Here is a 24,867-nt window from a genome sequence, read left to right on the forward strand (position 1 = left end):
AAATTCCTTGATAATCTTAGATTTCTATATTTTTTCTGCTGAGAAGTCACGGCCAAAATCGGTTAAGATCAATGGAAGTGGTAAAATATTTTCTCTCTAATAAATTCCTCCTTCCCCTGCCACCACTTAACACCGTTTGGGGGATCGTTCACAAGGAACAGTTGAGAAGAGAACACCGGTTTGGCTTCGTAGTTCTTTCATGTGAAGTTATTTAAAATCACTAAACTAAGCTGCAGTGCTCTGTGGCGTAGTGGTTAGCGTGCTGGACAATTCACATTATATTTTCACGTTCGCGCCGACCTACCGTAGTCTTTTTTTTTTTTTTTTTCCCCCCTAAACAACTGGAATGGACTTTTCTTGGTGGCCGAACTGTTAACGTTGCAGATGTTTTTTTTTTGTTTTTTTTCACACTTTATTTTCCTACTTTTACTCATGACTCCGGGTTTGATCCTTCCTACTTACCTACCATAACATTTTTTGTTGTTTTTAATGCTTTTAGTACATATGTACTAAGTACATGCGTTTCTGTTATAGTACTTATAACTTCAACTTTTACTTTTTTTTTTAGTGGTGAAAAAACAAAAAAGAAAACAAATATATAACAAACAAAAAGGTACTTGTGCTACCATGCTGAAATAATAACATTATTTAGAAACTCATTCTTAACATGGAGAAGGAAGGATGTTTTGTTAACTATTCTGTACTTTTACCTAACAATTAAATAAAATATATCATGAAACTTGAATTTATTTTTTAACTCATTGTCAAGACCATTATTTCGAACACGTAAAACAAACCAGTTTTTTTTTTCAACTGAGGATATCTAAAAAAAAATAATAATTAAGCGGTTCAATAAAGAATTTCATTGTGATGCATTTTGTAAATTTTTACCTTGTTTCCATCTTAACATTTTTCTTCAAAATGTCTACCTTTCAGGGTTTCAGGTATGCTGAAAACAAATATCGCATTTAAATTTTCCGCAAATAAGTAGCTTTCCGGATATTAAGCAATGTCCTTTCTTATGTTGTTGCTGGTGGCCATCTTGGTACTGTGTTTGTGCATAGTTTCTCGGGGTTAGGTTTGCACGCTCGCACATACCAAGATGACCACCAGCGATAACATAAGAAATGACATTGCTTAATATCAGGAAAACTATTTACAGAAAATTTAAATGCGATATTCGTTTTCAGCATACCCTAAAACCTATAAAAGTAATCATTTTAAAAGTTAAGGTGAAAACAAGGTAAAAAAATTACCATTTTATTTCTTTGTTCACATAGTTGAATTTTCAGTAAAACAACAGAATAGAAATGACAAAAATTACCATCAACTGGTGAATATATAGTTGTTGCTTATCAGGATTCCTGGTACTGTGAAAGCTACATCAAGGATTCACGTAGAGTATGATTTATGGTTGTATCTCAGAAAATATGGGTATATTTTGGGTCAGATAGAGAGGATTTACAAAATTGAAAATTGGACTGGTCCCAAAATGCATAAGTTCTGGTCGACTATGGGAATGTCCATCTTTTACAGAAATCCAAAATCTATATAAAAAATTTTCAATTTATTTCTGAGGTTAATTAATATCTAATGAATTTTTTTTTCTTTGAGGGGAGTAGTAAATACCGGCCATGAATGCTCTTTAGGCATTCAATGGCTACACCCCAGATTAAGCTCTCCTTTCGTAAGGAGGCAGGAAAATGCCTGCTCTCAATAAAGTTATATTTAAATACCACTATAATACTTTGTTTTGTTCATGAATAGAGACCCACTGTATGATACCATGCGTATGTTTAAAAAAAAAAAAAAAAAAAAAAATTGAAATTTGTACATCTGAATTCATGGCTTATGGTAAAGAGATACATCAGATTTGATTGCAAAATCAGAAAGAGCACATAATTTTACATAAGACTGCCAAGTTTCATCAGAATAGCTTGAAAAATAAACAAATGGTGGCGAAATTACCGAACTTCTGGAAATGTTGAGGTCCGTAATTTAGCCCACTTTTTTTAAAGAAAAAAGTCCACGGAAAAGCATAAATTTTGGCACTTAAAATTCTCATAACTTTTGAACTACTGATGCTATTTGCATAATTTAAACGGTTTTAAGCATATTTTACATAGCTCTTTTCGTGCAAGTTGATAAAACAATTATTTAAAATAACAATTGTCTAATAAGAAAAAAACTCAACTTGTAATGCTAAATACTCTTTTTGGGGAGATAAATTTCCTCACATTAAAAACTGAGTTTGTGTTTAAATCTGCCTATGTTAATAAATAGGACCATTGCTTATTTGCACTCAAGAACTAGTGACAATGAAACAAATGAATTACCAAATATGGAAAAAGCGTGGAAGTAAAGAAGGGAATAAAAAATTGCAAAACGTTTGTTTTTTCTTTGTTATTTTTTTTTTTTTTTAATAATGTTTTTATTTTTAAAAGATTGTTGTTTATTAATAATACCAAATGTTTCATCATCTTTTCAAAGTTTTATGCATTTCCATAGCAAAGGAATTTTTTTTTTGTCTGTAACTTTCATCTTGGAACCAGTGACTAGGGGGAGATAAGCGAGTGGATCTTCTCAACCCACAAAATGCCACATTTTATCAGTAGTAATAATAATTATATTAATATTAATCATGAATGCTGTCATCAATAGCAATGGCTTCCCATCCCAAAAGGTGGAAAAAAGGAAGGAGCACAAATACCAAGGCAGGATGGATGACAAAACCAGATGGTCAGCAGGTGATGTTGCAGGTGGCAGACAATCCCTCTATATCTCCGTTTCTGTATCGCTGTGTCGGCTAGGTAGGAGACGAGGAATACTTCTGACCATCTCTCTCGCACAGGCATACACACATGCATACATATACACACACACACACACACCTGCCTTCTCCCACCAACACCAATCGTCGGCCACACTTTAAACAGATACACCACATGCTAGACTGCTGCGTCCTACATGTATTTTATCATCCAGTCTGGTTCCTTTTCGGATATACGTTCGATGATGAGATTCACCTGAACACACAGACTCTGGATTTGCTTGTCCCAGTTTGGAAGGGCTTCATGTGCTGAAAAAAAAAAAAAAAAAAAAAAAAAATTAGGGCAGAATTGATTTTTAATGGCTTCTAAAAATTTAAATTTTAAAGATAAAACTACTCGATCAATTCATTTGATTTTTTAATATATTTTTGTTTCGTTACGAGTACATACATCACAGATTTGTCTTTATTTTATTTTTTTTTTTTTTTAATATGGGAATTCTGACCAAGAACTGAAGAGACTGAATCATTAGTCATTTTTTTTTATGCCTCGTTCACTGTGCACTGATGGGGGACCATGCATGCTTTACTTGTTTTTTTTTCATCATCAATGGATATTTGTTGGGTTACTTTCAAATACACTATTTATAGCATACGAGTTCGCCAAATATTTATAAAGTGGAAGTTGGTCAAATCTTAAACAAAAAACAACAGGTTTTTATTTCACTGTGCCAGATCTTAATATAGATTTCAAACAATTCTATTGATCTCCTTTTCCCATCCATTATTATTGATTTCATTTGTCATCATTCTAAGTTCATTTTACTTATTACATTCTCTTTTTTGTGGAAAAAATCAAACAGAACTGATTGGTTATTGGGTTTTACAACACATTATCGTTGGATCATTTTAGGGCAAAAGCACACATAAGTAGGGAGTTTAAAAGCAAGATGTTTGTTGACATTACATTTAAACTTCCGCATGTTAGTGGAAGTCAGGGAAGCAAATAAGCAGTGATGGGAGGATTCCAAATTTTTTTTCGATTCCAATACAATTACTGATTCTGTTCTAAATTCCCTATTCTGATACCAGTACAAATTCTGATTCTTTTAAAATTTCCTAAACATTAAAATCAGGGATTTGACGGTTTTATAAAATATTCAATAACTGTGCCCCCACCTCTGTGTAATGTATATAGTTTGCAAAACATACACTTGGGAGGGGGGGGCATACATAACAATAGATCTTAAATATCTTTCTCCAATGTTTTATTTGTAATTAATTGAAAATTAGGAGACAAGATTAATGTCATTTGAAATTTTCATAAATGATTAAAAAAAAAAAAAAAAAAAAAAAAATCACTGACAATTGGTGTGCAAAATAAGAAAACAGTTTAGGAACAGAATAGTTAACAAAGCCCATCCCATGTCAGGAATGATTTTCTACATAATATAGTACTATTTAGAAAAGCATTCTTAACATTAGGAGTGATTTCTGTTAACTATTTACATTTATTTATTTTACAAAGGAGTTACCACTTATCAAGGCCCAAAGGCCACTCGAGGATAAGGGTTAATAAGCGTACAGTGGTCAATGGGACAATGTCATAATTGTTAGTAGTGGAAATTTGGTAAATTGGATTACTTCAGGGGGAACGGCTCATCAAGAACTTGTTTATGTTGGACTTGAAGATGACCGTATTATAGTCAGCTGGAAAGCAGGCAAAAGGAAGAGTTCCACAGGTGTTTCTAAGAAAAAAACTTTGTTCATGGAATCTACGATTAGGTTTATGCACAGATAAAGAGTGGGGGAAATTATTAATAGTGGTTCCAGCTAGACGAGCGTTTCTCGTGAAAGTTTGACGAGGGGGGACCATAGATTGAGGCTCAGACGAGCACTTGCCATGAAAATAACGATAAAGCAGAGGCAGGCTCACAATGTCTCTTCTGTGAGATAGATACCACAGGGAAGAGAAAAGGAATTCCCCCACTAGGCTACGAAGTCTGTTTTGAACTCTGTCAAGGCAGGATAAGATCTTTCTAGCAGCTCCTGCCCAAATGTGACAACAGTACTCCATTCTTGGACGTACCTGGCTCTTATATAAGTAGAGAATTGCATCAGGAGTGAGATATCTACTGGATCGATAGATGTCTTCTATGTGTTTGTTCTAATTCATGTTAGGCGAAGGATGAACTCTCGGGTAGTGCTATCAGCTGCATTCGAAGAGGTGAAAGTGATAATAGAATACTACTCGTGGACAATTTTGATAGATAAGAGATGACTATTCAATGAAATTAGTAACGTTAAAAGGATCTGACAGCTATTGTAAAGTAAAGAAGAATCTGACTAGTGACAGTGTTATATGGGATAAGCTGGTATACCTATTTCAGGAATAATGGACTCACCCAGATACTATAAACATAATTAGATTTAATATGCTACTGGGTAGCAATTTGTGGCAGTTATGGCCTCTAAAATCATGTGTACTTCTGTAACAAAGTTTTTCTAATACTCTCTTTATTAATTATACTAATGTGTATCCTGATTATGACCAACCTGCAATGTTACAATACAAAGGAAGCTGTTACAGATCCTCACTAAGAACAAAGGATCTCATACAAGTGTAACGTTAAACATGTATTATTAACATGCAGACACCATTGCAAAGGAGACAAAGACGGAAGAAAAGAAAAAAAAAAAAAAAAGAAGACCCCCCCCCCCAAGTTGAACAGAACATTTATTTACACATTTAACGGGATCCTCAGTCTGTCCATATATTCTTTAATACTCTTTTTTCCTTCTTCCTTGCCATGATGTCATCTCGCACGTGGCTAGGTCATTTGCATATAGCTGCCATACGCGCATCTGCGCTGTTATACAAGCAGCAAATACAAACAGTTCAGCATTACAACATTTAAAACTGACTTTAAACCAAATATTCTTATATCTGATGCTGAGGTTAGACGCTTCGTTAATTTTATCAAACTTTGCCTGCCTGTTGGCATTTAGCCAGCTAACGTACTTCCTATCTTCTAACAGTGCGGTTACTACGGAAAGTAGTGACAAGACAAATCAGTTCCTTCACTTTTATTGTTTGTCAGTTTTTCTATTGTGAAGTGATAAGTCTAAGAAATATAAGAAAAGGATTTTATCGAAAAATATACAAAAAAATTTAAATTATGATAAAAATGTGTTTTTGTTTGCACTTAATAACAAAAATAAAAAAAAATTAAAGTTTTTCTTTTATTTGAAATTTTATAAGAATGTTTATGAAATTATAAAAATGGGGTTTAAAAATAAGTTTTTTTTTTATTTGAATTTATATAATAAAGTTTATGAAAGTATAACAAAAATTGAAATAAAAACAATTATTGGAATAAAAACAAAATTTCAAACATCAAAAAAAGAAAACCCTTTCAATACATAATATTCTGAAAAAGATTTTAAAAAGTGTTTTCAATAATTCTTAATTAAAATAAGACTGAAAAAAAGCTTTTCAATGATTATTAAATAAAATAATAAAATAAAAAAGAGTACATGCACAAGGGGAGATATGCGTGTGCGACAAAAAAGCGAAGGAACTGATTTGCCTTGTTACCATTTCCAATGGCAGCCACACCGGAAGTTAGGAAGTATGTTAACTGACTATAACTACTTGTGCTGCCTGTTAGGATCAGGCCGTCATCAACATATCTCTTCTATGATAATTAAAAGCTTTGATCCAAATATAAAAAAAAAAAACATAACTGTATACTTCTAGAGCATTAGTCACACTTGAAAATCATATTTCAAGTAAAAACACTGATGTACTTGTGTCATACAGAAATAAATTAGAAAAAGTTGATCAATTAGAAGATTACCTAGAAGTTTTTATTAAAAACTAAAAAATAAAATAGGTCTTATATTTTTTCGATTTACCATTAATAAAAATGAAAGTACCAGTTGCCAAAACGATAAACTGCATTACCTCCCTTGTTTTTAGAGTAATGTTAAACATTATGTAATACGATTAAACTGCATTTTACATAAATTTTTTTTTACTTGTAATTAAGCTTCTATATGATAATTTTTACCAATTGATTAAAAACAATCAACAATTTTTTACGGTTGGTTCTTTTATTTCAGTTTTTAATTGTGAATTGAAAATAAAAGTATCAAACAGAAATTGTTGATTTTGTTTGATCAAACTTATTTGAACCTTTGATCTCCAGAAGACTGTCACGTAGACGCAACTAAAGAAGGTCAAAGATTACATTGACCAAAACATTGCAGATATAACAACCAAAATGAGAATAGTTAAAATAATGCAAATTATCAATTCTCATCTGTAAGATTCCAAAACGAAATATCCTAAACACAATCCTTTGTTAAATTCAAATAATAGTCACTAAAGAATTTTGGCCAATCATGAAGAAAGACTAATTCATTTAAGGGACGTCACTCACTTTTTACAATGAAATTTTTTTTTTTTTTTTATATACGATAATTTGGGATGCTAATTGTAAGAAAAGAAAGATGCGACTATTTTTACGTTTTTCAAATATTTTAATGTAACAAAAAAATAAAAATAAAAGTAAAAGTAAATCTTTTTTTTTTTTTTTTTTTTTTTTACATTTACTCAAATTTACCAGAAATTACTGTACTGGTGTTAGATAACATTGTTAAAAGTTAATTAGTTATTATCGATCTGTCTATTTATCTATCCATTCAATGATATTCTTAAAATAGTTTATATTGGGAGTTATTTATGGTTTATAGAATAAAGTGTAGCAATGGGTTTTAGCTGAGGATGTTTACATAAATTATCCAGGTTAAATAAACAAAATGACCTTCGGCAGGCATACGTGGAAAGATTCACGTCGATAAACATGCTTTTTAATAACATAACAGAACTGAGGTCAAGAGGTTAGCTGGAGATGACATGGGAATTGGAATTTGGATGTTGAGCAGAGTGGGCAGTTTAACAGGTCGCCCCCCCCCCCTTCACTGGGGAGGGAGCTGATGTGTGAAAATGGAGACCTAGAGTTGACCATACAAGCAAGATATTCACTTTCCATTCTTCGGCGATCGATGCCTGGAAAGTGAATAAAAACTATATAAAATACAATCACCGTTCTTGGAAGTGAATGAATATTCGTCCAAACAAGTTCCAGCCTCCCCTCCAAGAACAAGATGAATTCTAGGTGGACAAGATCAACGATGCATGAAATTAAGGTACGTCTAAAATACATGTATTACCTCCCCCCCCGCATATAAACAATTAGATACGAATATATAATAAATAAACAGCAACAACATAACTTAGAGTCCAGATAGTGAAGAATCAACCATAGACATTTAGTGACACGTACACACATAATGGTGAACCTTTCGTCACAAGTACACATATTAACATATGGTGCTATAGTACACATTACATAACGGACCCCTTATGGTATGCCATAATACATAACACTGGCAATCATGAGAGATGTGACTATTTTTTGTTTCAAACAAGAAAATATTTATTTAACTAACCTCTACACTTATTTTATATTTATCTTACTATATTTACTTTTTCAAAAAATTTTGTTACATTAAATGAAGTAGCTGAAAAAAATTTTTTTTTTGTTTGAAAAAAATGTTGCATCTTAAAAAGAAAAAAAAAAAAACGTTCAAGTAAATGTAAAAAAAAACAAAACAATTATGTATTTTATTTAATTAAAAAAAAAAAATAATAATCTCAGTAAAAGTAGAGTTACGTCCCTTAGACAAATCAAATTTCTTTATGACTTCCAAATTTTGGTACTTTCAGTAAAAACTTTAAAAAGTATAAAAAACGTTCAGACGACTCCAACATTTCCTTTTCATACTTCACTTACCCATGATCCTTGTCATATAATGCAGAGTAATTTTCCCTCTGCACCACTAGTTGCACCAAGTACCATTTCTTAAGTTTTGGTATGACTTGACCAGGGATTGAACTTTGTTCTCCTAGCCCATTAGTGAACACTCCTACCGTTATGTCAAATACATTTTACTTTAACTCCGACATAGAAAACATAAAATAAAATTATCAACAGGGAAAAATTGTTGATACATTTTAAAATCAACTTTACTTGAACAAGGCAAAAGATACAGAAGAAATTTAACTTACTTTCAAAATGTACAATGGAGGCAATCTGATCAACTGAACCGGTCATCCTTCCTTCTGTTATCATTTGAGATGCAATTTTTTCAGCCTAGAAAAAAAAGTGTAGATCAAATTGTAAGAAAATAAGTGATTATCACATATCAATTACTTTTCTTTCAGGTTATTTAAAGCTGAATATAATCATTTTGATTAAAGTTTTTTAGGCTTCAAGTTCTTTAGATCTTCAAATATTTATTCATAGTGCAGGATTTAGTTGTTTCGCAGAGGAAAATTGTTTTTGTTTTTGGCTTTGCAGAACATGATTTAGTTTCGCAAAGAGAAGAAAACAATAACATTAATGCTTATTGCAGTTTAAATCAAGAAACCAGTATCTTCAGATAGCCTGATATGATAGCACCTGGTCAGTTTCATGTGGAGAAGATAGAGCTTCCCAAAGACACTAGATTGGAACAAAACTAAGAATTTTCTTAGTCTAAAAGAATCTATTCTCCTCCTCTACCTTTGGCAGAACAGATATTACAACTTGATCCCATCAAGAAGACTGCATAAGTTTATTAGCTTCTTTCTCCAAATATCCAATTTATCAAGAAGACATAACTATTGTGAACAGTGGCTACTTTTGCAAAACTAGACAACGCCTGAACAAAGATTATATATATATCTTCAAGTCCCTTTAAGAATACTTCAGGATGGGCACTGTCTAGGAAGTATACACTAAGAAGTAGTCAACTAGTGTTTATGCAATGTTCACAACTTTCTGTCATTTGAACACTATGGATCGTCTAATGTCCGCACCCAAATTGTGTGTTTATTAGTTATTAATTCCCTTCAATGCAATGAACGAAGGGAATTAATAAACACATGATTGTGTGAGCAAAAGCATTTGTTCACAAGTTTTTGCCTTTTCCCCCCCTCCTTCACATTTCATGCTCAATTTTTCTTTTTGCGGTCAGATGGGCACTTCCTGCTCTTTTGATTGAAACAAAAATATTTTTGATTCATTTATTTTTTTTTGCGGGGGTGGGGGTCCTTCCAGTGTACGGACAACAAAAAGTGCTCAGTATCTAGAGAATAGCTTCTCTTCATATCCCTTCAGCCAAAACATCTAATGGGGAGGTTGTCACATACTACTTTTGGGGGGGGGGGGTTACATTTCTTGGTTTTATCCACTTTTAAGTGGAGGTATCGATGGAGTCGACATATAATAATGAAAAAGTGCTCAATATCCTTAATATAGGAGGTGTGTCCAAATGGAACTTTATGTGGACCCTGGCAACGCTGGGTATGCCTGCTAGTTTTATTATAATATAAATATCTTATTTTTACATACTATTCTTACCTGATTCATAGTTGAAGTAAGGACATTTACATTATAAATAAATAATATTAGGCACTTCTTAAATAGTAATAAAAAAAAAAAAAAAAAAAGAAAAAAAAGAAGCGAATCTATATAATGATTTACCTTTGCAGGTTCAATTTCCAGTAAAGCTCCCAATTCTGTGAAGGATATATTATTATAGAGTTTGCTAGCGGAAAGTAAATTATGCTCGATAGCAGCTCGATCAAGAATTGTAGAACCTGAAAGAGAAAACAAGTTTCAAATAAAATTTCCATAAATTTAACAATTACATTTTCAATTATTTCAGAATTCTTATATGACTTAATTTTTTTGGTTTACTAGACTCATTTCATTCATTCTTTTCATGAAAATCACTATAAACTAAGCATGAAGCCACTTGATCTAAGTCACTTAAAAAAAAAAAGAAGAAAAATAATGAAAGAGGATTATCACAAAGATAAGAGTCTTAACTATAATCTTACAAAGATCAAATCTATAATTAGAGAAAAAAAAACAATCATTAGGAAGAGATTTCCACAAACCTGCAAGAAAGAAGCTACTGGAATAAAAAGCTCTATTATAATGGGATTATTATTTTTTGGTTATTTTCACGATGACTCGGTAATATAACATCTGGCCTGGATTTTTTTTTAACTTTAGAATCTTTATGTCGAACTCAGGAACTTACACAGAATTTCAAACTTGACTCTTTAGATTGTTCTTGTTCAGTCAACCATGACCAAGTAAAAGCGTCATGTTATTCTTAGTTATTATTGCGCGTAGTGTAACACGTTATACCGCCCCTCGATAATCACCGATCCCAATGTTCACATGCTGTGGTGGTCTTCATCTTGTTCTGGCCGTGTCATCTTTACCGTCACTGAGCACCAATTTACAAATATACATACATCATAGTTAACTTTTAGTGTATCAGCTAAGACCCTTGTCTGTCAAAGCATCATTGTTATTATCAAAGTCTTCAGTTCATTATCTGCTAAAACGCTACTCTATCTGCTCCAAACCACAAACTCATCAACTGCCCTAAACGAACTCTGACACCTTTAAATATATTGACTCAAAACCAGAAAACTTTAAGTGTCACATCTTTATCTAAGTGGAAAATAACTTGCCCTCGTGATCACACCTGGCTGATGACCCATCCTATTTCCAATCACTGTTGAATCATTTCTTCCCATTGTCTGGGAACGAACACATGTTATGTTCATTTCAGTCTCAAAGGAGATCAAGACAAAGGTTTAATTCTTCATTCTCTCTTTGTTGCATATTGAAGGGGATAGCTCCCAGTAATTAGAGAAACAAAGTAAATAGGATTGAAAATAATATTTATAAAAAGGAGAATGATTGAATCGAATTGAGCAAAAGTTAAAAAGAATACATATTGTCATTTAGATATGATAAGAACGTAGAGAATTGTCCCTTATACTAGAAATAACGGTACTCATGCACTTATTATTTAAAAAGCCATTCTTAACATGGGGAGGAGGGTGTTTTGTACCTATTCTGTACTTTAACCTTACAATTGAATAAAAAAAACAAAAAAACAACATAAAACTTTAATTAAACTTGGAAATACGATTTTAAAAAATAGTGCGGATCAGCAAGTGCATTAGCACCGAAATAACTATACAACTAGTTATGTCAGAGTTAGGACAATGCAAATTAAGGAACGTCTTTGTGTTGCCAGAAACGTGTTGGAGTCATATGTAATATGTAAAATCCATCTGACATCACAAAGAAAGATAGATTCAATATATTCAGTTAAGTTTGGATAAGAAATCATTCAAATCAGAGTGGAGTTCAGGAGTTGAGTTTGAAGAGGTCGGGAGAGTTGAGTTAGCTAAAGCCCTTTCGGAAGTGAGGCAGGGAGGGAAGAACAAAATGGCGGAACCTAACGCAGCATCGAATACCTGATCATTTTCATCACCAGCCAGAATAAATATCATGTTATTTGTAAACCTTTGTATTTGTCATCATTTCAACCGCAAGGTAATGTGTCTTTGTAATCATCTTTGTAAAGGAACTCTATAATAAGGCCTTTTCCAAAGGTCAGTCCCCATCATAAATAATGCATTTCCCTCCGTGTTAAAAGAACTGTCTACATCTCTTTATATCAAGCTCCTGTTATAAATATGAACTGTGTACCATCTATTATAAATGTCGTCGTATACGCCGTTATATATAAATGGCCTCTCATTCTATGTTATCTCATCCCCGATATGTACACCTCACTATTCAATATCTTTACCGCTGTGACGTCCCTCACGTGATCGTCTCTTCGAGCATCCGTCATACCTTGCACATAATCAAATTTTATTGACATCTCTCCCATGGTTGTTCTTTTTCTATTATATGGTAAAATGTGCATACAATTGTTTCAACCGATAGTGCTTATTTAATTATATGATGTTTTATTTGTTTTTATTATAATCATACCCATTTGGCAATTTTAAAAGCTAAAAAAGTTGTATAAAAAAAAAAACAAAGTCACAACTTATGAACAAGCTTTTCACTTCAATAATATTCACAATTTTAAAATCAAAATATTGAATTTCAAGTGGAACTAAGAGTATCTACTGAATTGTAATAGTAATGAACATATCCCAAAATTACAAAAAGCAATAAGGTAGAAAATTAATTAGTAATGAAAACAGTTTTTGAAGATAATTTGCTAAAGTTTTTTTTTTTTTTTTTTTTTTTTGTTGCAAAAAAGACCAGAGAATTCTAATTGTAACAAAAGGGAGATAAATATTTTCTGAAAACTGAAAATCTTTGGCCAATTTAGCAAAATTTAATTTTCGCTAATTGTCTTCGAAATTTTTTTTTTTTTTTTTCATAGTTTTTGGATATTTTCCTTACTGCGATGACAATTCAGTAGGTAGTATTGGCTTCACTTGAAATTAAATAGTTCATTTTTTTTAATTTTGCTGCAATCATGAAAAACCATTCTAATAATTTAAAGGGGAATAATCCAATGAAAAAGAACCGATTTTTCTTTGATATTAGAATTCTGGACAAGAACCCCAAATTGATCAAAATATCAAGAAATGAGACTAAATAGAAAATTATACTTCCACACATTTTATTCTAAATGAATTTCATTGGAAAAATAGCAAAAATATTTTAAACACTAACATAAATAAATAAAAAGATAATAAACTTAGCAAACAGCAAATAAATAGAAACTTTTACTCTTATGCTATGTTACATGAAAAAAAAAGTTTGGCTCATCTCAGCCTCTCATTGGTTTATATAACTAAACCAGTTTTGAAAACTTAGGTTTACAAAAAAAATAAAATCGAATGAATGCTGTAAAACTTAATGTTCAAATGTATAAAAAAGTTCAGGATTTTGTTAATATACATACTTCTATGATTGAATCAACTATATGAAACCGCAACGTGTTAGGAGATATATATATATATACACACACACACACACACACACACACATATGGCATATTTTGATTGCAGAAATTCCATTCTGGACCAAATAACCGTAGGTATGCAATAACAGATGCCACATACAAATTAATTATGTCTAAACTATTATCCACCTTATGTAACTTTTAAACGCCATTATATACACATTTATTTGTTATAATAAAATCTTACATTACATCCTAGGAGAATCACGATCACCAACATCTTTAGAGGAAGCAGTTGCTACTTTTCCTTCTAAATCTAATGTCCTCATACCACCACCAAGAACTAATATACACATTATACATATACCGTCCTGCCTACCTTCATAACTGGCTCATAAACTCATACACAAACCATTACCTTTCCTTTTGCAGTTACAAAAATAATTTCTCCCTCATTCAGTTCCAGCATTTCTCATTAGCTGCGAGTTAAATCGCTTATTCGGGAATACACATCTTAAATAAACGAATATGCTGGACATTAACAAACATGGCTGCTATCTCTACAACCCGCAATCATTTTAACATAATACTACATTAATGTTAAGTACAATTTTTTCCTGCATAAACAAACATGTCAGCACGAACTTGGAGGTTTTACAAAACAGCAAGCAAAAGACTATGGAAGTAAATATATTAATTTTTTTATGGAGAGGGCGGGAGGTGGGTGCTACCACCAGGCAATACCAGTTAATGGGTCCTGCTAGTATATATATATATATATATATATATATACACACATACATACATATATATATACACACATACATACACACATATATATATATATATATATACATACACACACACACACACACAAGAATAAAAGCAAAAAAACAAAACCCCAAAAACTTAATATATTAGACAAATATTCTGGCCTGCAATCTCTTTAATGTCTAAATTATTATCTGGTACATGTTTGGAGTTTGTTAATCTTTATCATACATATCTGCTCTGCATATTAACTACATTCGACTCTCAAGTTAAAAACATTGACATTTGATATAAAGCTCGATAAAATTTGATATTAAACTAATTCTTTCCCTTTGGATTGAACATGAAATTCAGTAAATGATTTTTTTTTTTTTGTATTTAAAAAACAAAATTACCATCAGCTGTGACTGCTTTTTGATGCTGTTGAAGCATTTCTGAGAATTCCTGGAGATCATTACTTCGTATAATACGGTCCAAGTACCTAAAATTTATACAAATTCATCCATAGTTAGAAACGAAAGAACAAAAAGAACTGAATTCTAAACGAAGCTGAAAATAAAATCATTATAAGTTACATTTTTCCAAGATTAAATTTATTAACAATGCTAAAACATTCACAAAAAAAATGTACTATCATCATCATTATATATATATATAAGAATTACAGTTAAGTTTACCAAAATGATCCAAGATGGCAAAACTAAAGTAAATTATAAATATTAAAGAATTAATATTTATAAAGTAATCTCAACCAGATGTAAAAGCTCGATAAAACTAAATAGGAGATAGAGCTTATAATAAGAACATAATAAAACATGTTAAAAAACATTTTAAAAAGGAAACACTAAATAAGTGGATAGTCCTTAATCCGCAGAGTTTCGAAGAAATACTTTCCTTCTCATCAGAGGGTAGAATTTAGCAAAATGCGGGATTGGATTTTGCTTGCAAAAGTATTAAATGAAACTACAAGTAAGTTATAGATCTTACTTGATAACAAAAAGTGTAGCAGAGGGAATAGGGTGAATAAAAAAGTGATTTTACATGAAGGGTAATATATCCAATGACAGTAAAATCCAAAGATGCAGAATCCAATTATAACTTTATAATTTTTTTATTGTAATTCTTTATTTCTTCCTTGTTTGGCCGGTTTTTCATCTGCAACGGAATTAATTTGACCTATCTGGGATATGTATTATTCTACTATATAAAAGGTGATTATGCATCATACCACCCGCAATTTCCACAAAGTTGTCTGGCTCATTTGGCAGATGACGGAAATAACTGGAAAATCTTTTTTAATTTTACAAAAAAAAGTAAACATTTATCTAACTCCTAACTCCAACCTGTGCGATTAAAATTAAATTTTTATTCCTTTCAATTTATTAAAAAGTTTCTTAGATTCAACGGGGTTTATTGTTTATATCATTGAAATTGGCCTTTTCCGAACCTGAGAAACTTCATGGAAATCGCAGGTCATACAATGCATAAGCACCTATATATAAAAAAAAAAGTTGTGGTCTGAAGTCATAACATGAAAACAATAATGGGTAATTAATTATACAGCTAAGCGTTATAGTGTAGGATGAAGCATATGAATTAAAAAGCAGTTGTCTGGAATTTTTATTTTTAAATTATTTATATGTCGCAAATTTTCTGCCTTTCCGTATCTTAGGCGATCCCTAACCTTGTAGAGACTCACATTTTATTAATTGATTATTTTTTCGTCAAGTCAATGCGGAATCTAAATCTTTTCAATATTGCTAACTGATAATTAACATCCCCGACTTCTGCTGATTAAGAGATTATATTTAAATAAATTTTATATGGTCTCTGAAACGATCATACTCTATCCCTGGTTATTTTTGTTTTGATTTCTTTGCACATGTAAATGAAATTATTCTAATTTATTCATTTTATTTACTATCCACTTAACATACACACATATATATATATATATATATATATATATATATAAAATAAAAATTTAAACTGACATTTTAAGAATAACTTTCAAATGTTGCAAATAAATATCAATAAAAAAGAAAAAAAAAGTACTTACATTTTTTCTAATATATTATAAGCTGGGAGGCGTTGACATCTTTCATCTTTAAATAAAGTTGCCAACATTCGTGATCTTTGTTGACCTGAAATAATATTTTAAAAATTGTATGTATCTTTAATTTTAAAGAAATGAATGATATGGCTAAATAGCAGTCTGTGGATTTCAATAAAAAATTGAAAAACTAAAAAGAAACACACCGAGTGCATAAGTAGGGAAAGGAACAAGAAGTAATTCTTTAATGAAAGAAAAAGCGGTAATCTCCAAAAATACCGTTAGGGCTTACAACATGGCCGCCAGAAGAGTCACGTGATCCGGTTGATCCAAAACATGAATCGTGCAAATGGAAAACGCAGCCTTGAAGGCAAACTTTGACAAACAATTACAATTTGTTTGTATTTAATTTTTTGTTGATATAATGTTGTTATAAAAATAGGCAAACTTTGAGAAACAATCTTAGGTTGTTTTTAGTTAAAACAGTGTTTATAAAAAGTATTTTATTCAGAACAAACAAGTGGTCGACTAGGTGTATCAGAATTTTAGGCGGAATTTTTGACACCCCCAACAAAAAAACTGCGAATAAAATATATAAAACTCGTAATTTCTGTTTTTAAAGTGGGTTGTCAATTTTCTTTATGAAATATACTTCCAAAATAAACTATTACAGTCGTTTAAAACATAATAGAAGTATTATTTTTTATTTTTTAAAAACAATGTTTACAAAATGTCTACGCACGTTCGTAGACATTTTGTAAACATTTAAAAAACAAACTGTGATTGTTTCTCAACAAAAAATTAAATGACCGTTCTAAATAAATTATTTATTATTATGATATTGAAAAACTGTTTTTGTACTTAATTATTATGCTTGTTTGTCAAAGTTTGCTTTAAATTTGCGTTTTCCGGTTTCGTAATACGGCGATTCATGTTTTGGATCAACCGGATCACTTTTCCGGTGACTCTTCTGGCGGCCATGTTGTAAGCCCTAACGGTATTTTTGGAGATTACCGAAAAAGCCATTTAATTTTGCTACCCATTTCATGAATAGTTTGAACTTTTAGTCTTTGTAGCAAAATTAATATTTTTAGAGAGAACTATCACAACTGGGTCAATTAAGCTTTCCTTCGTAAAAAAAAAAAAAAGAAGCAGATCTGGTTTTTGTTCAGTATTCCTCTATATTAAAAACAAAGATAAAGAAAAATTTGTATGCTGTATGCACCAATGACAAAGAAAATATCATATTCCAAAATCTCAAATTGATCAAGTAGTTTTATTTTTATGCAAAAAAAAAAGAAGAAAAAAAAAGCGATTTATGGGAAGTTGTAGGCATTACAACATAAATTTTGTAGGTATGAAATATTGTCGAGTTATCTCCCTTTGTTTTAGTTTGTTTTGTTTTTTCATTTATAGATATTTTTCAAAATGGTATGGCGAGACAGTCACTTTTCAGTTACTCATAAAATTTGATTTTTATTATGCAAGTAAAACTACTTGATGAATTTATGGGATTTTTAGGATATATTTTCAATCTATGACTGGTACATACATCATACAGATTTTTCTTTGTTTTTTAATACAGGGAAATTCTGGACAAGAACTGCAGATTTGATTTCTAACTAAAAGCTGAGAATAATCAGAAGCTCGTGATTCAAGTGGAAATTCATTTTTTTCTGAATTAAAAAAAAAAAACAAAAAACAAAAAAAACTCACAAGTCATGAAATATTTTTTTTTAAACGCAATTTAAAGCACTAATATATTTTGTCACTCATTTCCATCTATAAGGACAAAGGACTTTCACGTTTAATATCCATACATAACTTGAAAAGGGGGTCAAATTGAAGATCTAATGGTCCTGGTTTCCATCACTGATCATGACATAATTAAAAAAAAAAATTTATTATATGTTTACATTTGTTAGAGATTGAAACAACATTATCAAAATAATAGTTTTATATATTAATAATTTCATAACCAAAGGATTCTCCATGTAATGATAAACTAATTTAAATGTCAAGTTAAAGTTTCAAAAATAAAATTCAATAAAGAATAGATCCAAGATTTCTGCATTGTTTTGGTTTACTAGTTATGGTGTGTTAACTATTATAGACTTTTATCAGAGAAAATAGAAAAATAAACCAGTCTTATTACAATATTTTGTTGGTACATGAAGAAATGGGAGTCATACCTATGTTTCGAAAGAAAACTCAGAGTCAATCATGGAAATGGTTAAAGCAGTTTAGGATTTTATTCAAAATTTGTAAACTTTTATTCAAATGCTTTGACTCTATAAAAAGAAATTGTTATACAAGTTTTAATTACCTGCAGATGCCAAAATGGTGCAGATTAGAGCCTTTTTCAAAGCATTCATTCTTTCATCTTCAACAATTATGGACGATAATTCATTGTAGCGTTGGGCGGCTTCAATAAACTTCCTTCTGTAATCTAATACTCGAGCATAACAGTCCTAAAAAAAAAAAAAAAAAAAAAAAAAAAAAAAAAAAAAAAAAAAAAAAAAAAAAAAAAATTCAAACATAACTCAATACAAAAACTGAGGCATGTGATTAAAATATATAGGACAAAAATCTTAGGGAAAAAAACACCAGCTTTTTAGTAGGTATTAATAATCACATTCCAAGGAATGAGAAATATATTGAATCAACAAATATGTTGCCGATATTTTTCTGGATAGCGGCAAAAGATTTTTCAGATAAAAAAAGAAAATAAAAAAAGCAATAACACAACAAATATGAGTTTACTAACATTTCTATGAAAATAGTGTCCATTATATTTTAAATATAGAACTGACCTAAATAAGAAATTAACAAGTATTCAGAAAGTAATACTATGCTACATAGTTCAATATAAAGAAAATCACATTATAATAACTTAATTTATTCCTTACATCCAGCATCTATTGGAAAACATACCAGGTTTTTTTTTAACCCATTTCTACATAATATTTTGCTGACTTCTTTCTTCTGTGAAAAACTGCTGTATGTAGAAATTACTATGAATTCCTTGATATCTATCTTTTCGTTCTCAATTCTGTTTGATTTAGCGTCATTGTGGACATTAACTTCTACTAAAGTTGCTTCTTTCTCCTTCTTGTCCCATATTACTATGTCAAGTTTAATATTTCTACTTTCAAAGTATGTAGCAATAGGAAGTGGATCATCATATCGAATAGTGTACAACTTATTTCCAACTGTTCTTTCTGGTCTATGTCCCCAGGAATTGCCGTTGCATTCGATATTCAACTTTTACTGATGGTTCAGTGAAGATATTTACACACTTTATTGTGTCACACTGTATAGTAGCCGTCCCCATTCAATTAAACGTTTGCAACGTAGACTGCTACTATGTGTGGGTCTCAGGTGTAAACATGTGTAATGTTAACAATATTACCAGCTACGGCCACTAACACCCTTCAGTAAGGTAGCTCACCAGATTGTATCACTAATACTGTACTCAAGATCACTGAACTATTTCAAACAAACTTACTGGAACATATCACAAAAGAAGAAAGAAAGGTTGTGGCAGTAAATTTTTGTTATTAATCGCTTACAAGAAGGATTGGAGCTCAGTCAAGCATTTTCCATGGAAATAACAAGAGAGTAGAGAAAGACTAGCAACATGTTTTCTGTGAAAAACACGCTATATAGAACAGAAAAAGATTTTTTTTCTTTCAACTTTTTATTTACCTTATAACGGATTTGGAGATCTTCATTCTGGGAGTCTGCCTGGAGCAGCGATGCCCTATTAATATAAGCTTCGGCTTGCACGGGGTCTTCATTCTCGAGATAGAGACGGGCAATTTTGAGGTAGGTCTTCAGCTTGTAATCTGTAGAATATTGCCTGAAACAAACATCAAAGCTTTCAATCAGATACAGTCTGAGAACTAAGCAAGAAACAACAATATTACAACAAAAAGCTCAAAAGCCAAAACGAGTGCAAGTCCATAACGCTCACTCTCTCTCCCCCTCTTGCAACAAAAAAAAAAAAAAAAAAATTAAAAAGTCCTTATGGTATATGTGCAGAAAGAAAATATATCATTAGGGCTGTGACGGTTGATCGATTGTGTCTTACTGTGTCAGATATATACTCAAGAGTCAAAAGAATGAAAAGAATATTCTGCTGTCACAGTCCTACATATCATACACCAAAAATCATGTAAATTGATCAAGCAGATTTATTAAAAATTAAATTATTTGCAAATAAAATTTGAAGAACAAGGGAGATAATTACTAATAATTTAAACTTTTACCAGATTTTAGAAAGCTATTCTTTGCACAATGATATTTGGGGGAGGGGGGGGGAATTGATCACTGGTGAACTCCCCTTGAAAATAGCTCTTTAAGAAACACAGTTTAAAATCAGCCTTGTAAATCATAATGCTTACGAATTTCCATTAATTGTTTGACAATGATTTTCTTTTTAATAAAAATAAAACTACTTGATCAATTTACATGATTTTTGGTGTACAATACTTTCTTTCTGTCATAGGTACGTACATCATAAAAATTTTATTTCATTTTTTCTTTTTTATGAACTAGCACTATATGGTTTTGTTATATAATGAAAGCAGTTATTCAAATGGAAAAGTTTCAGTGACACCTAGGAGTCAGAAGTAATCCTCCCAGAACGAAAGTTGATGAAATTACGTGACTACCAGGGAAAATTCTTTCTTATCCTGGCGACATGTTAAACAAAGTGGACGCATCCAAGGGAGGCTGACCCCCAATGAGGGTGGAGGGGCACAATATAACTAGGTAATGAGATAAGGGTGCTTATATTTAACTTCAGTAAGTTTTAAGATATCCTGGAGCTAACACTTGATTCTGTTATGATTTAAATTTATATCCGAGGGCTCTTAAGAATAGATGCTGTTCCCTTTATGGCTGCTATTTGTATCTCGTTACAGTTTGGTCTTCCAGGGATTGCTTTTAAGTATTTATGAAGGTTCTTTTTTATTAAACCAGTTGCTCCTATCACAACCGGTATAATGTTTATTTCTTTCAGAGACCATGTTGTTTTTAGATCATTTTTTAGGTCCTGATACTTTGTTATCTTTTCCCGTTCAGCTCTATTAAGGCCAAAATCATTTGGGACTGTGACATCTATAATGAGCGCAGTTCTTTCGGGCCTGTTCCATATTACAATATCTGGTTTGATAGCTTTGTTTTTTATGTATCTGCCCGCCTGTATGTCTTTGTCGTAGAACACAATCACTTTTCCGTTTGATGCTATCGGTGGTGGTTCATGTTCCCAGATGTTCGTCGATCTGTCAAGTTGCACCTCTCCACAGATCTTCCAATGAAGGTACTTACATACTTTGTTGTGACGGGCAGTGTAAAGGCCATCTGCCAATAAGATTGGACATGCAGACATTAGGTGGCTTGGGCTCTCATGGGGGCACACGTGGACATCAAATTCAAAATAAAAACTCTTTGATATACTTATGTAAAATTAAGTATCCTCTCTAAAAATTGAGAAAAATTAAAGTATAATTTTGATTCAAGATAAAAGTCATTGTTTGTATTTTGCCAATCATTATTCATTATTACTTATGTAAATGACAGACTGACTTATCTCCCCCTGCTTTATGGGATTTCCGCTCTTATCAATGGCAGACCAGCAAAATATCATAAAACTGACTTATTTTTAATTAAAATTCAACATAAAAAAAATTTTTCCTAATTTTTTTTATGTAGATACCTATTTTTATCTGATACGTAAGTATCAGAAAGTGTCTACATGTTAACTTATTTTGAATTGCGATTTTTATTTGCACTCCTAACTGTATAGACACCGAAACAAGCTATTTGTCCATCCTTCTCTCTTGTGCATGCAAGTAACCCTTTACTTTAAAACTATGGTTTCTCTATCTAGTTCCTCTATTCTTTGCTGATTAATAAATTTTAAAATTAAATAGTGGTGTCCGAGTGGATGTATCAACACATCATCAAGAACCTGGATTCCCGACGACAGGAGTTTGTACACGAATCGCTTGCATATTATTGTGCTCATTTTCGTGTCACTTTATTCATATTAGAAAATTTCCTTTCGTTTAACGATGAGAAACCTTTCCAACCACAGATTGTTATTGGCAACTGAAATTGGTACATCAATTTAGAAGTTATTTAGTATTATTAATATATTCTTAATAATCATAAAATCACATTGAATTATTTTTTTATTCACTATTAATCAAATATTTATTAACATAAAAATATAAAAAATTGAAAACAAAACTTTTTAACTGTATTATTATCTTTGTATAAAGTTAAGTCATTGTATGTTTATAGATTAGCAGGGGGACCTGACGTTGTCAGGGATTGAATGAGGATCAACGAAGGTTTCACATTCCCATATTTTATTGTCACTGAAATCTGTGAAATCATCCATTTTTCAATCAAACCAATTAATTATCTGCTTTAGTTGGTGACCCACCATGGTGCACCAAGAGGAAGCTTCATATGCATCCCCGCATCTTCAAGTCCAACGTAAACAAGTTCTTGATGAGCCGTTCCACTTAAGTTTACAAATTTACCAAATTTCCATTACTAACGATTACTATATTGTCCAATTGACTACTGTACACTCTTAACCCTTATTCTTGAGTGGTCTCTGGACGTTGATATGCCCATGTAAAAAAAAAAAAAAAAATACATTGTAGTCTACATTACACTGTAGAAAACCTACTGTTGATTTTAGAAAATTATTTTTATATAATGACTTAAAGTTTAAAATAAAAAAGTCAAGTATCATGCTTCAATTGTGCTCTAACAGAAACATTAATTTCAAATGCACCCCTATCATATCAAAGAACCTACTGTTGATTTGATATAACCTCCAATTTGAAAACTCATATTTCAAATTTACATTAAATTTGATCCATGACCATTAGAAACCAATACCAATTCCAATTTCATTTTAAAAAAGGGGCATTTCTAGAATCAAAACCAAGCATTTCCATAAAGTTTTTAAAGGAATTTTAGAAGGATAATATAGCACAACTTCCCATCTGAAAATTCAAATATTTTAGATTTGCATTGAAGTTGATCTATAGTCATTAGGTACCATTCAGCAAGATTTAATGAATTTCAATTTTCTCTTAAAACTCCTTAAGCTTAAAATTTTAGGCATTCTTGAATAAAAATAATGCATCTCGTACTTATATGATTTCGATAAAGTAAGTAGAAAATAATAAAGAAGAAAAAAGACAAACAAAATCACTTCATATTTTTTTTAATTTGGACTAAAGGGAGACAACTTTTTATTCAAGTAAAAACATGAGTTATCCCTCTTGCTTCCTTTTAGATTGTGGTGATCAACTAAATATTTTTCTTGTCTGGGTAGACAAAGTAATTGTTACAATAAATTGTAGCGAATCAGATTATAATATGCTACATCAATAACAAACGGAAATTTTCTTATGAGAAACAAAATTTGTGAACTAATAGGCTATTTGTCTCTGAAAATTCAACTGTTTTTATAGGAAGATGTATTCACATGTCAAAGATTTGTTGCTTATTCTTGTGTTCATTTTCGTGTCAATTTATTTTTGCATACTAAAAAATTTCCCTTTGTTTAACGATGAAAAACCTTTATAATCACAAATTGTCATTGACAATCGAACCCTTTCCAAAAGTCTAATGATCAAACTATTCGAAATGATATTTTCAAACACAAAATTGAATAAGTACATAGATGTTGCCAAATCTGCTGCAAAGAAGGTAGGCTTCCTTTACTGTGCTAGAAACCATCTCACACATGCTAACATTTTAAACTTGTATAAAACTACCACTCGCTTATGTAGCTGTAATATTTGGGCTGGTGTATGAACTGCTAACCTTCACCCTTTTGAATAGGGTGTAAAAAAAAAAAAAAAAATAAAAAATTTCTAAACTCATAAGTTCTACACGGTTTGCTAAACTCCCGCCCGTCACATCCCCATGTTTGTTTTATAAGTACTTTTACAAAATGTGCTCAGTTGAACTTACTATTCTTGTATCCTCGCAAGAAAAGTAGCCCTGACCCTAACCCAACTAGTAGTAAAATCACGTTTTTTGCCCTCAGTTTTTCTATTCATACAAATATGCAAAAATTTAAATGTAATATGAAAAAACATCTTGCTTATCGATGCCTCCGTTCAGTCTCGAAAGACAAAGGATACCCCTATAGGGACATCTGAGCATATAATTGTGAAGCAAGGGTTGCGCAATCCCTAACCACACCTCTCTTGATTCGGCACTGTTTAAGCCCAGTGGCAATAAGAAGTCCAAGATTACTGGAAACAATGCCGAGATAAACAGAGGACATACAGTACCTGGAAGTCCAAAATGGTCACCCATTTAGTACTAACCAGGTTTACCGTTGCTTAACTTCAGTGATCCAACAGGTTATGCA

General features: G+C 31.4%; 1 protein-coding gene across 1 annotated transcript in view; it reads right to left on the reverse strand.

Annotated features, from left to right (window-relative positions):
- Positions 1 to 2,388: 2,388 nt before the first annotated feature.
- LOC145252729 (COP9 signalosome complex subunit 4-like) overlaps positions 2,389 to 24,867 on the reverse strand; it is a 38,216-nt gene continuing 15,737 nt past the window's right edge. Inside the window, exons 5-11 of the mRNA XM_080112583.1 lie at positions 20,160 to 20,313; positions 18,778 to 18,922; positions 16,458 to 16,542; positions 14,794 to 14,879; positions 10,366 to 10,481; positions 8,907 to 8,991; positions 2,389 to 3,079 (exon numbers count right to left, since the gene is read on the reverse strand). Coding sequence (XP_079968709.1) covers positions 2,964 to 3,079; positions 8,907 to 8,991; positions 10,366 to 10,481; positions 14,794 to 14,879; positions 16,458 to 16,542; positions 18,778 to 18,922; positions 20,160 to 20,313 — 787 coding nt within the window. The 3' untranslated portion in view covers positions 2,389 to 2,963. The remainder of the gene's footprint in view (positions 3,080 to 8,906; positions 8,992 to 10,365; positions 10,482 to 14,793; positions 14,880 to 16,457; positions 16,543 to 18,777; positions 18,923 to 20,159; positions 20,314 to 24,867) is intronic.

This window comes from Euprymna scolopes, chromosome 29, assembly GCF_053919585.1.
Source record: "Euprymna scolopes isolate OS-2025 chromosome 29, ASM5391958v1, whole genome shotgun sequence".
Lineage (NCBI taxonomy): Eukaryota > Metazoa > Mollusca > Cephalopoda > Sepiida > Sepiolidae > Euprymna > Euprymna scolopes.